A 16908-nucleotide genomic window follows, 5' to 3' on the forward strand; every position below is an offset into this window, starting at 1 on the left:
CCACATCTGCTAAGCCAGGCACAGGCAAACTCCGGCCCTCCAGTTGTTTGGGATTACAATTCCCATCATCCTTGACCACTGGTCCTGTTAGCTAGGGATGATGGGAATTGTAGTCCCTAACATCTGGAGGGCCGGAGTTTGCCTATGCCTGTGCTAAGCACTTAAATCCCTGCGTGACTTAGGCCTGCCTTCGTGTGCCTCCTCCTGGAGAGGTCCGGAGGGTGGCAACATGAGAACGTGGCCTTCTCTGCAGTGGCTCCCCATCTGTGGAATGCTCTCCCCAGGGAAGCTCGCCAGGTGCCTTCATTATACACCTTTAGGCGCCAGGCAAAAATGTTCCTTTTTAAAGAGGTCTTTGGTTGATCTGATTTACATCCTATGCCCTTTTAAAATGTGTTTTTTGGGGGGGGGCTATTGGGTTGCTGTTTTTATTTTTATTGTGTATTTTGTGGTTTTATATCTTGATTTTATTCTGTGAAACGCCCTGAGACAGCCGGGTATAGGGCAGTATATAAATTCAATTAATAATAATATTAATAATATCCCCCAAACTACCATCTCCTTCCCTACAAACCCATTCAGGTGATAAGATTAGCAAAGGGGGTCAGTTCTCTTGCTAGATCCACCATCTTCGGAAGCTCAGGGTGCATGTGAGCGTGGCCTGGGGCAGGGCCTTCTCTGTGGTAGCCCCTAAGCTGCGGAACTCCCTCCTCGCCAAGGCGCATTTGGCACCTTCATTATACAGCTTTCATCCTATGCTTAAGTTGAGGGTTAAAGTTTTATGTATGTGCAGAAGCTGGAACATGCTGAACAAATTCTAACTGCTCAGCGCTTCTCGTTTCTGCTAGGAAGCAGGCAGGTCACTGGGAACATATCTCAACTACCTAGTGAGCAGCTTCATTTGACTTTTGATTCTCTCCCTGTCTGGATCTTACTTTCTCAATCTCCGCATAGTCTTGTGTGGTGCTGGTTTTTATAAGCGGAACTGATTTTTGCTCAAGTTGTACAGTGGTACCTGGGTTGTCGAACTTCATCCGTTCCGCGAGTCTGTTCGACTCCCGAAACCGTTCAAAAACCAAGGCGTGGCTTCCGACTGGCAGCAGGAGCTTCCTGCACTCAAATGGAAGCCGCGTCGGATGTCCGGCTTCTGAAAAATGTTCGCAAACCGGAACACTTACTTCTGGGTTTGCAGCGTTTGGGAGCTCATTGGTTCGGGAGCCAAGCCCTTCAGGAACCAAGGTACCTTGTCAAGGCTTTGACAAATAACCACAAGATCTATGCCTTGGTAAACTATTACAAAATGACTCTTCTGCGTCCAGTTTTTTTTGGGGGGCGGGGGATGTATCCTGCTGCAAGAGGTCTGCTACTCTGCCAATTAATCATTGAAAGTGGGAGATGCCCCTGGGACTTTGGGGCTCAAATCTCGATAGCTTAAGGTGTTTCTCTTCAGCCTGGCCTTTGACACCCGAGGTCAATATTTCCAGCATCTCCCTTATGACTGCAGTTGTGATTTGTTTTAAACTTTTGCTTTTAACGCTGTGTTTTACATGGTTGCGATTTACCCTGGGTCCTCAGGATGAAGAGCGGGGTAGCAAAAATAACTAAGTGAATAGAAACAAGAGACTACCTGCCAGTTTCTTCTTCCCCTTCTCAGGTGCCTCAGATCCCTGTCGCCTCTTTGTTCTTCCCGGACCCCTGGAGTTCTCCTCCATCTCTGTGCCCTCGCTTCCTTCGCACGGTGCCCCACACTGCTCCCCGTCATCGTCGCTCTGCCAACCATCGCTCACCGGCACAACTATAAGGATGAGAGTGGGGGAAAATGGAGCCTGAAAACTGCTCTGGAAAAATGGGGGTACAAGGGATGCAGCCAAATATACACAATTTCTGAGTAACGTTGAAGTTGCTTTGTGATTGTAAGAGGCTCTGGAATGGGTATCTGCTCAGAAAATCAACCTACACCCAGCCACTTTGGGTGGCTCCCAACAGAATATTAAAAACACGACAAAACATCAAACACTAAAAAGAAAGAAAATGAACCTAAATATATTTAAAATAAAACTAATAAATAAGCAAAGGTCTGACCTGATTTAATCTGATATAGTCAGATTAAATCAAAGAAACAAGGAATATTCCGTGTTATGTTGGAGGGAATGCCAGGAAACAGGGAATTCTGTTCACATGTGGTGGGGGTGTAAATAAGTACAATTTTTCTGCCAAAGGGTGTTTAAGGAGAAAACAGAAATCACTGGGTTAAAGCTGACCAAAAGTCCAGAGGTAGCATCATTATCAATTTACAATGGGGTGGAAGGTTCGCAGACCATGAAGGGCTTGCTCAGAAATTTATTGACAGCTGCATGAATTATGATCGCTAGGAAGTGGAAGGGGCAAGCAGAATATAAAATGGAAGAATGGTTTAAAGAGGTGTGGGATATAGCTATTAACGATAAATCAACATGTGCCATTAAGGTAAGAGGGGGAATATGCAGGAGAAATGATTTTGAGGCGATACGGAGGGTGTTTTTAGAATTTGTACCGTTAAAACGGAAAGGGGTCAAACCGTCACAGGAGGTGCTGAAAATTTGGGAGGTTGGATAGTTCCAATGGAATGCACATTTTTATTCTTATTTATTTAAGATTATTACTTTGTCAAAATAAAATAAAATAACTGGGGCGGGGGAATATAAATAAATAAGAAAAAGGTCAAATAAATCGCGCTCAGCGCACCTCTGAGAATTCCTCTCTTGGTTACTCCCTTCTTTCCTTCCATGAGGTAAAATATGAGTGCTGGTCTTACATTCTTAATCCCTTCGAAACCCTGGCCGGCTCAGGCCTAGAGACAAGGCCCAGATCTAAGCGCCGCTACCCTTACTCAGGGCAGTAGGACAAACAGCGGCTCCAGATCCGTTCTCGAGAAAGATTGCTTCTATTAAACAAACGCCATATTTAATGAGTACCCACTTTCAGCAACCTCAGTCACGGAGGAAACTTCCTCCTGAGAAACTACTTCTTCAGACGCAGGGACTTCGGCTTGAATGATCTCTGCCTGGTTGTTGTCGCTCGCAGGCTCATCTTCTGGAGGATCAAGACAGACAGAGACAGGGGAAATGAATTCTAAGGAAGAATTAAAGAAAACTCTCTCTCTCTCAAGAAATCACCTAAAAACCAATGGGCAAAGGGTGCCACATATGGTTTGCTTTTTATTTTTCAGCCGGAACTTTCCGGAACTCAGTTCTGGCGCCTCTCAGGTGGCCGCCATTGGCGTCACAGTGGAACATCGGTTTTTGAACATAATCTGTTCTGGAAGGCTGTTCAACTCCCAAAACGTTCGAAAACCGAGGATCAATGGGCAGTCAGCAAAATCCAATTAAAAAAATAGAAAAACACACAGCGGAAGCTGTTTGACTTCTGAGGCGCGTTAGAAAACGGAAGCAATTCTCGGTGTTCAGGTTCCGAATCATTCGGCTTCCGAGACGCTCAAAAACCGAGGTTCAACTGTGTAAGAGAACAAGGGAGGTGTTCATAGTGAGTTGTGGCACCTCTTTTTTAGAAAAATAGAACTGGTTCGCTTCCATATGATGTCTTAAAAACACCTCCATTTTAGATTTTGTCTGCACTGTTTTAGTTAGGAGTCCACTAGCACATCTAGTTTAGAGGTGTCCACACTGACTGGCAGCAGCTGCCCAGAATTACAGACTGGAGTCTCTCCCAGCCGTACCTGGAGACACTGTTGGGGAGGTTGAAACTAGGATTTCCTGCATGCTCTACCACTGTGCTATGACCGCTCCCTTTACAGATAAAGTAATAGCCCAGTCCTCCTACTTCTAAACAAACAGAGAAGCCTTTTTGTGACAGGCTGGGGATAAGAATTGCCCCTCACACAGGACTAGAATCTTGTGACAGCAGCCCTCAAAATGTCAGGCAGGCAACAGAGGAGGGGAAGAGGAGGCGAGAGAAAAGACATGTCATAGGAACAGGAGGGGGGAACCTTTGGCCCTGCAGAACTACAACTCCCATCAGCCTTTGCAAGCAATGTCAATGTATGATGGTTTGGGCTGGGTGTTCATCAGTATGCGGATGATACCCAGCTCTACCTCTCTTTCAAATCAGAACCAGTGAAGGCAGTGACGGTCCTGTGTGAGTGTCTGGAGGCAGTTGGAGGATGGATGGCGGCTAACAGATTGAAACTGAATCCTGACAAGACAGAAGTACTGTTTCTGGGGGACAGGAGGCGGGCAGGTGTGGAGGATTCCCTGGTCCTGAATGGGGTAACTGTGCCCCTGAAGGACCAGGTGCACAGCCTGGGCATCGTTTTGGACTCGCAGTTGTCCATGGAGGCACAGGTTAAATCCGTGTCCAGGGCAGCTGTGTACCAGCTCCACCTGGTACACAGGCTAAGACCCTATCTGCCCACGGACTGTCTGGCCAGAGTGGTGCATGCTCTGGTTATCACCCGCTTGGACTACTGCAATGCGCTCTACGTGGGGCTACCTTTGAAGGTGACCCGGAAACTACAACTAATCCAGAATGCAGCAGCCAGACTGGTGACTGGGAGCGGCCGTCGAGACCATATAACACCGGTCTTGAAAGACCTACATTGGCTCCCAGTACGTTTCCGAGCACAATTCAAAGTGTTGGTGCTGACCTTTAAAGCCCTAAATGGCCTCGGTCCAGTATACCTGAAGGAGCGTCTCCACCTCCATCATTCAGCCTGGACACTGAGGTCCAGCATCGAGGGCCTTCTGGCGGTTCCCTCACTGCGAGAAGCCAAGTTACAGGGAACCAGGCAGAGGGCCTTCTCGGTAGTGGCACCCTCCCTGTGGAACGCCCTCCCACCAGATGTCAAAGAGAACAACAACTATCAGACTTTTAGAAGACATCTGAAGGCAGCCCTGTTTAGGGAAGCTTTTAATGCTTGATGTATCACAGTATTTTAATATTCTTTTGGAAGCCGCCCAGAGTGGCTGGGGAAACCCAGCCAGATGGGCGGGGTATAAATTATTAATTATTAATTAATTAATTAATTAATTAATTATTAATTATTATTATATTATGATGGGAGTCCAGCAACACCTGGAGGGCTGGATTTTCCCCTTCACCCGCCATAAGGGAAGCACAAAGAATTGTTACCCAGCAAAGCACAACTGTCATCTCCCTTCCTGGTGGGCCTCCGGACCCGCAGGGAACGCCGCACCTCCGAGGGAGCCTTCTCGGACTCAGGGAGATTGGCCGCCATCTCGGCCAGCGGCCTCCGCACCTAAAAACAGGGAAATGCTTGAGGGAGAGAAGGCAGCGTAGCCCAGAAAGGGATAGGCTCTGTCCCTTCAGGTCTGTGTGGCACTATGTCTGCTGGCGAGGCAGCGGCCGTCAATGTGGCAGGGTTAAGAACGCAATAAAAGCCTGGCTGCTGGATCAGGCCCAGGGCCCACCAAGCCCTACATCCTGTTCCCACAACGGCCAGCCTGTTGCTGCAATGAGAAGCCTGGGTGGAAATCTAGGCCAGCGGTTCTCAACCTGTGGGTCCCCAGACGTTGTTGGACTACAACTCGCATCATCCTTGAGCTCTGGCCTTGCTAGCTAGGGGTGATGGGAGTTGTAGTTCAACAACATCTGGGGACCCACAGCTTGAGAAAGGCTGATCTAAGCAGTCATCTGAGGCTTGTGCTTTAGGAATTTGTCGTTGAAAGTCTACTCAGTATTGATCCAGAGTGGATTCCAATGCATAGTTAGCAGTTAAACACGTTGCAGGATCCCCCCAAATAGACCAGCAGTAGCAGAGCTTTAGGGACGCGGGTGGCGCTGTGGGTAAAACCTCAGTGCTTAGGACCTGCTGATCGTATGGTCGGCGGTTCGAATCCCCGCGGCAGGGTGAGCTCCCATCTTTCGGTCCCAGCTCCTGCCCACCTAGCAGTTCAAAAGCACCCCTAAGTGCAAGTAGATAAATAGGTACCGCTTTATAGCGGGAAGGTAAATGGCGTTTCCGTGTGCTGTGCTGGTGCCGGCTCGCCAGAGCAGCTTCGTCACGCTGGCCACGTGACCCGGAAGTGTCTCCGGACAGCACTGGCCCCCGGCCTCTTAAGCGAGATGGGCGCACAACCCTAGAGTCGGACACGACTGGCAAGTACGGGCAGGGGTACCTTTACCTTTTAGCAGAGCTTTACTGCTACTGAAGGCAAATGAGCATAACGGTCAGAAATCCAATATATTCAGGATTGGCACTGTCCCTAAGAAATCCAGTTGCAGCAGAGTTTACTTAAAACTGACGATGACTTATAATAAGACTAAATCTTAACACTAAGCATACAGAACATCACACCAGACGGAAAAGATAGAGGTAGAGAAAGCAGAAACCCAGGCTTCTTCTGGTCCCTTATTATAGACAGCATGACCTTGACTGAAAGAAAAAACAGAACCAGTTTAAACCAACTGTACTCGGCGTCTCTGAAGGAATAACCCAGTACACCAGTACACATATCACCAACACAAGAGGTTCCCTGTTGCAGCTCTGCCTGAGTCTATGCTCAATACTCAGCTTCTTTCCCTTTGAGATGGCTACTCTTGTTGGAAGGGGATGCAGGTGGCGCTGTGGGTTAAACCACAGAGCCTAGGACTTGCCGATCAGAAGGTCAGCGGTTCGAATCCCCACGATGGGGCGAGCTCCTGTTGTTTGGTCCCTGCTCCTACCCACCTAGCAGTTCGAAAGCACATCAAAGTGCAAGTAGATAAATAGGTACCACTCTGGCGGGAAGGTAAACGGCGTTTCTGTGTGCTGCTCTGGTTCGGCAGAAGCGGCTTAGTCATGCTGGCCACATGACCCGGAAGCTGTACGCCGGCTCCCTCAGCCAATAAAGCGAGATGAGCGCCGCAACCCCAGAGTCGGCCACGACTGGACCTAACGGTCAGGGGTCCCTTTACCTTTACTCTTGTTGGAACTCTATACTTTTAGCTTGTGCAACCAGCCTCAGAGGCCTGGATCTGCCACAGGGGAAATGAACTCACCTCTTCCCCTTGCCCTCTCTTCAGGAAATCCTCGGCAAGGGTCACGGCACTATCGCAGTTTGCTGGTTGCTCTTCCCTGACGTAGTCCTGCATCTCCCAGGGAAGACTGGCCAGGAACTGCTCCAGGATGACCAGCTCCAGCATCTGCAGTTTGGTGTGCTTCCCGGGCTTCAGCCACTGGTGGCAAAGGTCCCACAGCCGGTCGCAAAGCTCTCGGGGCCCTTGGACTTCCTCGTAGCGGAACTGGCGGAAACGTTGGCGATGGGCGTCCGAGTTGTCGGCAGGCTCCTCTGAGATGTTCTGCCATGTCCTCTCCCTGCATTCCCTCCAAGGCCTGGGCTGGAGGAAGCGAGGGCTTTTTCCTGCCGTGGGGTCAGTCAGGCCATGCTCCCGCACAGATGCCAAGCGAAGATCCCGGGCTAATAGTTTTTAAGGGCAAGAGGTGAATACCAGGATGGGGCATTAGATGGTCAATTCACTTGGCTCAATAGCAAACTATAAATTATGTTGACCAATACTAAAATATTTTTATTTATCAGCCCTGAGTGCTCACTGGAAGGACAGATCGTGAAGCTGAGGCTCCAATACTTTGGCCCCCTCATGAGAAGAGAAGAATCCCTGGAAAAGACCCTGATGCTGGGAAAGAAGGAGAAGGGGACGACAGAGGACGAGATGGTGGGACAGTGTTCTCGAAGCTACCAGCATGAGTTTGACCAAACTGCGGGAGGCAGTGGAAGACAGGAGTGCCTGGCGTGCTCTGGTCCAGGGGGTCACGAAGAGTCGGACATGACTAAACGACTAAACAATCCATTGGGGCAGTCAAATACAACATTAATTGTTTTCCTAGAGTGAACACAGGCGGGGGGGGTGTTACTCCAGCAGCCATTTTCTTCTCTTAATGCTGTTCTCTTAATGTATTTTGCTGTCTGCTGGCTCTCGGCCAGCAGCACATGGGCTCAATCCCCATATGGGATGAACTCACACTTTGTTATGTAACTACTAGCTAAAGCCTGCCTTCAGGAATCATACTGTGAACTGAATGCGAGTAAAGTTCTAGTTACTGTTAAGGAAAGACTCTTGTGTCATTATTCTTTTAAAAGGGGACACCAGGAATAATCCATCTGGGCAAGCCAGATTGGATTGCTTAACTAAAGGGATTCAAATGAATCTGCAAACTTGCTTCCTACTGAATTGAGGGGAATCTGCTCTGCTACATGACTCACTAGCGTGAGTGATAATATTTAATCACTGTATCCTCTCCTGTTATCCTTAACATTCCCACAATTTATCTGCAGGTCTCAGGGTGGTTCACAAAATAAAACCACAAGGTAAAACCACAAAATACATAATCCAATAACACACACACCCCAAACACATTTTAAAAGGGCGTCAGCCAAAGGCCTGGCTAAAGAGGAACATTTTTGCCAGGTGCCTAAAGATATATAATAAAGGCACCAGCCGAACCTCCCTGGGGAGAGCATTCCACAGACTCATATGCTCGGTCTCTTTTTACAGAAAGCTGTATTCCAGCAGCGCCTTTTGTGAAGTTTAGTTGCTGACCTACCTGGACTGGCTGGGAGAGAGTACGAGTGCTCCAGCCCCACAACATCGCTCCCAGGGGAAGGCACTTCTGCTTCGATCTCCTTGGCTTTCAACTGACGGCTTGGCGGAGGATCACGGCGGACGTGGGGCCGCCTCTTTTTACCGCCCTGTGTGAAAATGAAACTTTGAACAGTGGCCTAGCATTGGCCTATGGGATTGTAATAATAATAATAATAATAATAATAATAATAATAATAATAATAATTTATACCCTGTCCATCTGGCTGGGTTTCCCCAGCCACACTGGGCGGCTCCCAACAGAATATAAAAAACAAGATAAAGCATCAAACATTAAAAACTTCCCTGAACAGGACTGCCTTCAGGTGTCTTCTAAAAGTCAAATAGTTGTTTATTTCCTTGACATCTGCTGGGAGGGCGTTCCACAGGGTGGGCGCCATTACCAAGAAAGCCCTCTGCCTGGTTCCCTGTAACCTCACGTCTCGCAGGGAGGGAACCACCAGAAGGCCCTCGGAGCTGGACCTGAGTGTCTGGGCTTAACGATGGGGGTGGAGAGGCTCCTTCAGGTACACTGGGTTGAGGCTGTTTAGGGCTTTAAAGGTCAGCATCAACACTCTGAATTGTGCTTGGAAACGTACTGGGAGCCAATGTAGGTCTTTCCAGACCAGTGTGATGTGGTCTTGGCGGCCGCCCCCAGTCACCAGTCTAGCTGCCGCATTCTGGATTTATTGTAGTTTCCAGGTCACCTTCAAAGGTAGCCCCACGTAGAGCGCAAAGCAGTAATCCAAGTGGAAGATAACCAAGTGGGAGATAACTAGAGCATGCACTCAAGCACACCAGCACACTCCCTAATTGTGATTCCCAGCAAGTGGTATTCAGAGGCATACCACCTCCAGCTATGGAAGTCATAAAGGCCCTCTCTACGCACTGGGTCTAAGGTGCTCCCATGAGATTTCACAAGAGCATCCCAGTGCATCTGGAGTCAGAGCGCAGAGAGCGCCTTGCTCCCCAAGGAAGACAAAGAGGCAAATATTCTTCTCTCTAAGGAGGAAAGGGTTCCTGCGTGGTGAGGCTTCTCTTGCCAGCGACTCCAGGTGCAACAAAAAGCAAAATATGCTATTTTGAGAGGCTCTGAGTTCCTTGGGGCAGTGAGGCCCTTTCAGCAAGCCAGCCACAGGGAAACCGGTATACTTGTGAAGGGACGACTCCAAAGGTTCGAGTACACAAATTTCTGCATATACAGTGGTACCCCGCAAGACGAATGCCTCGGAAGACGAAAAACCCGCTAGACGAAAAGGTTTTTCGTTTTCTGAGGTGCTTCGCAAGACGGATTTTTCTAAGGGCTTGCTTCGCTAGACGAAACGGCCCTGCCTCTCCTGTCATGGAGACGGTCACTGGACGCACGCACGCTCGCTTCCTCGCTCCTCCGGCTCCCTCCCACCTTCCTGCTGACGGCTCCTCCGGCTCCCTCCCACCTTCCAGCTGACCTTCCGACCTTCCGGCTGCCTCGCGCCGCTGCCCACCGCCCTCGCGCGCTCCCCTCAGAAGCTGTTGCCGCCAGGTGCCGGCGTTGCAGCCGGAGTCGCGCTCCTGAGCCCCGCCGCCCTCCAGCAGCCGCGTCGCACGGTATCCACAAGGCGCGGGTGAGTCCAAGGACCGGCTGCGGCAGCTGCCCTGCTTCTCCACACCCCTCCCCGCCGTGGTGCTTCGCAAGACAAAAAAACTCGCTCTACGAAAAAACTTGCAGAACGAATTAATTTCGTCTTGCGAGGCACCACTGTACGTAGAACACTCTGAGCCAGACCCCCACGTAAGGCACAATCGTACTGTATAGCAAAGGCGTCTGTCCGCGAGATTGATGGGAGGACAGTGAGATTTACCTTCTTTAGCAGCTCGGGTATGTTAAACATTGTCGGAATCGCTTCAGGCTTTAAGTACCGCCTCCCAGAAGCTACGTTTTCAAGGTAGTCCGTCTCGCAAAAATGTTCCGAGCAGATCACATGGTGCCGCGTGGGAGTGAAGTTCTTGCGGCGGATGTTCCAAACCCACTTTTTCAACAGATCTTTTTTCCCCAGAGGAAACCTATGACAAGTATGTGATATACAGTCATACCCCGGGTTACAGCCACTTCAGGTTGTGTTTTTTTGGGGTTACGGACCGCCGAAACCAGGAAGTACCAGAACGGGTTACTTCTGGGTTTCAGCGGCCGCGCATGCGCAGAAGCGCTAAATCAAGCTTTGCGCATAAGCGCCGAATCGCAACCCGCGCATGCGCAGATGCAGGCTGCGAACACTGTGGGTTACGAATACACATCCCGCAACGATCACGTTCGCAACCCGAGCGTCCACTCTGTGTGTGTGTGTGTATATATATATATATATATGGCAATTAAATACTGCATTCATGTTCCATTTCATACAATGTGTTCATAGGCAGCAGAGGCACAAAGCACAAATGGATTAAAGTCCCAAACTCCTCTCCTCACACATACCCAGAAATTGTGCTCATAACTATGAAACAAGCACACACGGCTATAATTAGATAGATAGAGAGATAGAATCAGAGAGATGGAAGCGACCGCATGATCATATTCTAGACCAACCCCCTGCCATGCAGCAATATGCAACTGGCCCACACGGGGATTGAACCCGCAACCTTGGTGTTATTAGCACCACACTCTAACCAACTGAGCTATCCCGGCAAGTACTGCCTAACCTTTAGTCAGACCCTTGGTCCATCTAGTTTAGCACATTCTCCCTCACAGGGCTACAATCTCCAGAGGGGTTTGACAGCCAATCCCTCTCCCCAGGGAACTCTGGAAATTATAGTTCTGTGAGGAGCATAGGGGGTTCTCCTACGAACTCTCTGCACCCTTCACAAACTGCAGCTCCCAGAATTCTTTGGGGAAAGCATGACTGTGTTGAAGGAGGTTTACTCTTGCCCAGGAAAAATATGAGTGCTGATTGCTTGCAGCTGGTTTTAAGTGCAAGACTGCTGATTGCTTATACCTGGCCAAATGTGAATGGCAACTGCTGAATCAGCAACTGGCCAGAATGTGATTGTCCTGCCTATATAAGAGGAACCAGACCAACAAATTCTATCTGCTGCACCATATCTCTGCTGTATGACACCTACCTGCTCGCTGCTGCTGGGCTATGAGCTGTGCTTGGAGCTACATATGAACCTGCAACCTGGATCTGTACTTTGCTGAGTGTTTTGCTGTGCAGTCCAGGTGGCACTTCTGCACCTAAGGGAGTAACCCTGCTAGTGCTCTAGCAGGAGACTCTGCAAACATGTTAACTGTGTATGCTCAAGCCTGCCAGTAAATGAAGCCGCTGACTAAGTTTGCTGTCTATTTTTCCCTTTTCTGGTGCAAAGGGAACTTGCTCAGGCCTCTCACATTTGGAGCTGTTTCCTGATCATGCCCAAGTACTCCAACAGACTATTTAGAGTGGTATAATAATAATAATAATAATAATAATAATAATAATAATAATAAATTTATTTATACCCCGCCCTCCCCGGCCAGAGCCGGGCTCAGGGCTGCTAACACCAGTAAAATTACAATAAAAACATAATGGTGGGGGGAACCAATTTAAAATACAGGTTAAAAATACAATTTAAAATGCAGCCTCATTTTAAAAGTAGCCCACAGATCAAAACCATAAGGGGAGCAAAACATAAGGGACAGACTGAGTCCAAACCAAAGGCCAGGCGGAACAGCTCTGTCTTGCAGGCCCTGAAGAAAGATGTCAAGTCCCGCAGGGCCCTAGTCTCTTGTGGCAGAGCGTTCCACCAAGTCGGGGCCAGTACTGAAAAGGCCCTGGCCCTAGTTGAGACCAATCTAACCACCTTGCGACTTGGGATCTCCAAAGTGCTGTCATTTGTGGGCCTCAAGGTCCTCCGAGGGGCATACCAGGAGAGGCGGTCCCGTAGGTACGTGGGTCCTAGGTATGATACTGCTTTAAAGTTATAGTGCAGATGGGGCCACAGATTTTGATGGAGGGGGACAGAGGAGCAAGGAAGCAGGAACACTGGCTGGCTTCTAAGAAAGGATACCTCTCCGCGCAACCCCAGCATCAGCGTGTTGATTACAGATATAGTTTGGGGATGGGGAGCTACCAGTTTGTGGGCTTAATCCAGCCCGCCAAGTCTCTGAAGGTGGTCCCCAGCACTCTCCCTATGCCCTTGCTCTCTCCCGAAGTGCAATTGATGAGCAGCAAAGCATCACCAGGGCCGGTGGAGGGGTACCACAGAGTGGAGATGACAGCTCAGCGATGGGGAAAAATGAGCTTGCAGTCAAAGCTGTATGCAGACAGTACCATTTCAGACCGCAGGTGGGGTGCTCACATAATTTCAATGCTCACATGATAGAACGTTTCCTGCTTTAGTTAATAATATATACAGTGGTGCCTCGCAAGACGAAAAGAATCCGTTCCGCGAGTCTCTTCGTCTTGCGGTTTTTTTCGTCTTGCGAAGCAAGCCCATTAGTGGATTAGTGCTATTAGCCGTTTAGCGGCTATTAGCGGCTATTAAAGGCTTAAGGGATTAGCAGATTAGCTGCTAAAAGGCTATTAAAGGCTTAAGGGATTAGCGGATTAGCTGCTAAAAGGCTATTAGCGGTTTAGATCAGCTGATAAGCGGCTTAGATCAGCTGTTAAGCTGCTTAGCGAACAGCTGTTAAGCGGCTTAGGGACTTGGGAAAAAGGGAGGGGGGGAACCCCAGGAATCGCAAGACATTTTCGTCTTGCGAAGCAAGCCCATAGCAAATTCGTTTTGCGAAGCACCTCCAAAACGGAAAACCCTTTCGTCTTGCGGGTTTTCCGTCTTGCGAGGCATTCGTCTTGCGGGGCACCACTGTATATGTATTTAAAGATTCCTTGCTTAGTACATCAGGAGGAAGCCATAATTACAAACTATCCTCTTTGATATGGTAACATGAAAATTGTTAGGAGGGCCCTGCCAGATCAGACCAGCGGAGCTGCCACATCACTCACTGCACACCCTCCATTATTTGCTAGCTTTCTATATGCAGGGAATGTACCAAGTATGGAGAAAATTCAGTTCAAGCCTAAGGGCATCATAAAGGCACCTTACCTGTGAAATGAGATATTGTTGCCCAGCAAAAATTTGTTGTTGCAGTTTATTGCACAACATGATTTCACCATGATGGCAGAGATGTAGCTGAAAACTGTAAGGGATAACAGTAGAGAGTGGTTAACAGCATGGAGCACAGTTTACAAGAGGGATCTGAAAGACTGCCTCTTCTCTTACACACATTCTCAGGGGTTAAGATCAGCAGAGGGGGGTGTGTTAGTAGACTCACCACCCTCATTCCTGGGCGGGGGAGGCAGCCCCAAAGAGGGCTTTCTCTGTAGCAGCTCCTACAGAGGGCTGCTCCCCACAGATATGGCAGAAGGAATTCCCTGTCCACAGATGTGCGCTGAGTACCTTCATTGTACAGCTTGCAGTACATGCAAAAGACACCCATCTTTACTTTGGCGTGCGTTCACACACACACACACAACCCCCCAGGGTCATCTAGTCTAACCTCCTGCAATGCAGGAATCTCTTTTTTATATCCTATTTTTTATTAATTTTCCATTTCAATCCAATAATACCCTAATACCAAATTATAGTACAATTACTAATACCAATTGTTCAAATACCAAATTATATAATTTAGCGGGCCTCCTGCGTGCTAGAATTGACGGTTTGATGATTTTCTTTATTTGTGAGTTCCAAAATCTTATTACTTTCAATTACATCCCAGTCAAAATAATAATCCCTTCTACAACAACTGCAATATTAATAACTTCTATTCGTGGTGACACATTAAATGATTTATAGAACTACAAATGAGGAACTCAATCTATATCCTTGTTCTTCCTGTTTGTGGCCATTATTCTGTCCATTTTATTTCTTCCTGTCCTTGTAAAATGCTTTGTCTATCTTTTCTCTCGGTTGTTGCCTGTTCTCCATCATGCCTGAGCTGATATCCCATTGTTGTTTCAGAGATTTCTCCATTGCTCCATCCCATGCTTTGTTGTTTTGCAACTTTAACAACAGCTGCAAAAAGTTGCAATGCAGGAATCTCAACCAAATCATATATGGCCATCTAACCTCCCTTCCACCACATTTATGAAAGATTTGAATGTACAGTGGTACCTCGGGTTAAGTACTTAATTCATTCTGGAGGTCTGTACTTAACCTGAAACTGTTCTTAACCTGAAGCACCACTTTAGCTAATGGGGCGTCCCGCTGCTGCCGCACTGCCGGAGCACGATTTCTGTTCTCATCCTGAAGCAAAGTTCTTAACCTGAAGCACTATTTCTGGGTTATTGGAGTCTGTAACCTGAAGAGTATGTAACCTGAAGCGTATGTAACCCGAGGTACCACTGTATTACATTTCAAAGGCCTGTCTGATGGGGCTGTAACTCAGCTAATTGGGAACCACTGAAGACCATTCCTATGTGAAGTACTGTGGACCCCCTGTTTTTCAAAAGCCCAGCCACAGACCCCCTACATTTGAAAATGTTGCCACCTCTATGGTCGTTTTTGTTATGTGAATGGTGCTCACGGACTCCTGGGTGGGTTACACAGACCCCCTGGGGGTCCATGGACCACTGGTCTAAATCATTATTAACAACAACAAAAACGCAATCATGGCAACAACAATAAATGACTCCTGACATCCCAGTATGAACAATACTGAGCTATAAGGGCCACAGCGCTTGCGTTCCAGGCACTTTCCTATGTCCCTAATTCCCAATCCAGTCTCCCCCGCCCCAATTCTATTTTATTAAGTTTCAACGTTTTCAACACACGCCATCAAACCACAATTTCGCCTTTTCTCTTCCTTCTGACGCCTTCCCACCCTTTTCACCCCTCGGAGTTGCTGTTTCTCCCCTTCTGCTCTCTTCTCCCTAGCAAACCATAACCACCTCATTATGGTTCCTAACCCAGTTAATATTTTTTCTATTTTGGGAGGCGAAGGGCAGCGAAAATCAGAGGCGGATCACCACCTCTGCAGGCAGGAGATCCCAGGACCCACCCGCAATGGCATCTCCAGGAAGGAATCCCTTCTGAAACGCCAGGGCAGCTGCCTAGAGCAGCTCCCCCAAGTTGCTAGTCCCTAAGAGAGGCGGCATTTGAACCCGCGGCTCAGGGGCTCCAGCCTTTGGAGCTGCCCTCCCAGCAAGCGCCTTCTGCCTCCACGGCCGCCCACAGCAACGAGGTCCCCACTTTCCCACCCCCAAAAACCAAACCCGCCGCACCTTCCGCTGGCGGCTCCCTCCATGCAACCAGCCTCCAGCTGCTCTGCCAGGCAATGCGGCTCCTCCTTCGTGGCCCGAGAGGAGCGGGACCGGAAGGTGCGCTCGCTATTCCTTCCCCCCAACAACACCGGGCCTTTGCTCCGAAGGGCCGCTTCCTTTCTAGGAAGGCGAGAGTTCGGCTGCTGGTTGCCTTAACCCCTTCGTGGCGGGATCCAACCGCCAGAGTGTCAGCGGACTCCCCCCCCCCCCGCGTTTTTGTTTCTTCTGGGTTACTTACCCAATAATAAGAAAACATTTTTATTTTACAAAGGGAGATTGGTAGAGCAGAAAGGAAAAAGAAGAAGCATTGCATTGCATCGCACGGGTTTTGCAGGGTTGGTGTTTTGTTTTGAAGTTGGAATGGAACACGCATTTTACAAAACGCGCTCCCACGATAAAGTGCAACTGACGAAGAATCTTGAAAGTTGAGAGAACGAGGAGAGAGAGAAAGAACTAGAAAGAGAGAAAGGCATTTCAGATTGTAAGCTTCACTTTCCTCGTTTGTTCGTTTAAAAACAAACAAACCAGGGTGTTGTTCATGGGAGGGGAAGGCGGGATTAAGGGGAGAAAACCTGACAGTTTATTGACTTGCTCAAAATCTTTTGTGTCCTCTGAGAGAGAGGTGGCCTTCTTGGTGGTGGCCCCCTAAAATACAGAAACACACCTCCTCCACCCCCCAACGCACACAGAGAGGTCTGGGTCTCTGGCCCCATCTCTTTTACACCTTCCAGCTGGTTGATGAAGACGGCCTTCGGAAGATTTTTGACTGCCCTCTATCTAATACGGTTTCTTTGTTGCCTTTCTATCCCGCCGTCTTCCCCAAAGAGCTCGCACTGGTGTTCATGGTTCTTCTCCCCCTCCTCAATGAATCCCCCCAACAGCCCTTTGAGGTAGGCTAGGCTGAGAGTGAGCTTGATGGCAGAGCGTGGATTTGAACCCGGGTCTCGTTGTTAAAGGAATTTCAAAGCATTCCCTGCTTACCCCAAGGATTTGGTGGCTGGAACATCTGCCCTGGCAACCCTGAAATTACTGGTGG

At 48.7% G+C, this 16908-nt stretch overlaps 2 protein-coding genes across 2 annotated transcripts in view; one reads left to right on the forward strand and one right to left on the reverse strand.

The window, feature by feature from the left end:
* Nucleotides 1-15952, reverse strand: part of LOC310670126 (uncharacterized protein) — a 30943-nt gene extending 14991 nt beyond the window's left edge. The window contains exons 1-8 of the mRNA XM_083424812.1: nucleotides 15834-15952; nucleotides 13654-13747; nucleotides 10437-10638; nucleotides 8561-8705; nucleotides 6997-7415; nucleotides 5128-5254; nucleotides 2959-3072; nucleotides 1628-1795 (exon numbers count right to left, since the gene is read on the reverse strand). Coding sequence (XP_083280938.1) covers nucleotides 1628-1795; nucleotides 2959-3072; nucleotides 5128-5254; nucleotides 6997-7415; nucleotides 8561-8705; nucleotides 10437-10638; nucleotides 13654-13724 — 1246 coding nt within the window. The 5' untranslated portion in view covers nucleotides 13725-13747; nucleotides 15834-15952. The remainder of the gene's footprint in view (nucleotides 1-1627; nucleotides 1796-2958; nucleotides 3073-5127; nucleotides 5255-6996; nucleotides 7416-8560; nucleotides 8706-10436; nucleotides 10639-13653; nucleotides 13748-15833) is intronic.
* Nucleotides 15953-16166: 214 nt separating this feature from the next.
* The window catches only part of LOC310670102 (uncharacterized protein), a 32518-nt gene continuing 31776 nt past the window's right edge, over nucleotides 16167-16908 (forward strand). Inside the window, exon 1 of the mRNA XM_083424744.1 lies at nucleotides 16167-16353. The gene's annotated coding sequence lies outside the window, so the exon portion shown is untranslated. The remainder of the gene's footprint in view (nucleotides 16354-16908) is intronic.

Source organism: Podarcis tiliguerta (assembly GCF_965153285.1).
Source record: "Podarcis tiliguerta genome assembly, chromosome: 2".
In the NCBI taxonomy this organism is placed as follows: Eukaryota; Metazoa; Chordata; class Lepidosauria; order Squamata; family Lacertidae; genus Podarcis; species Podarcis tiliguerta.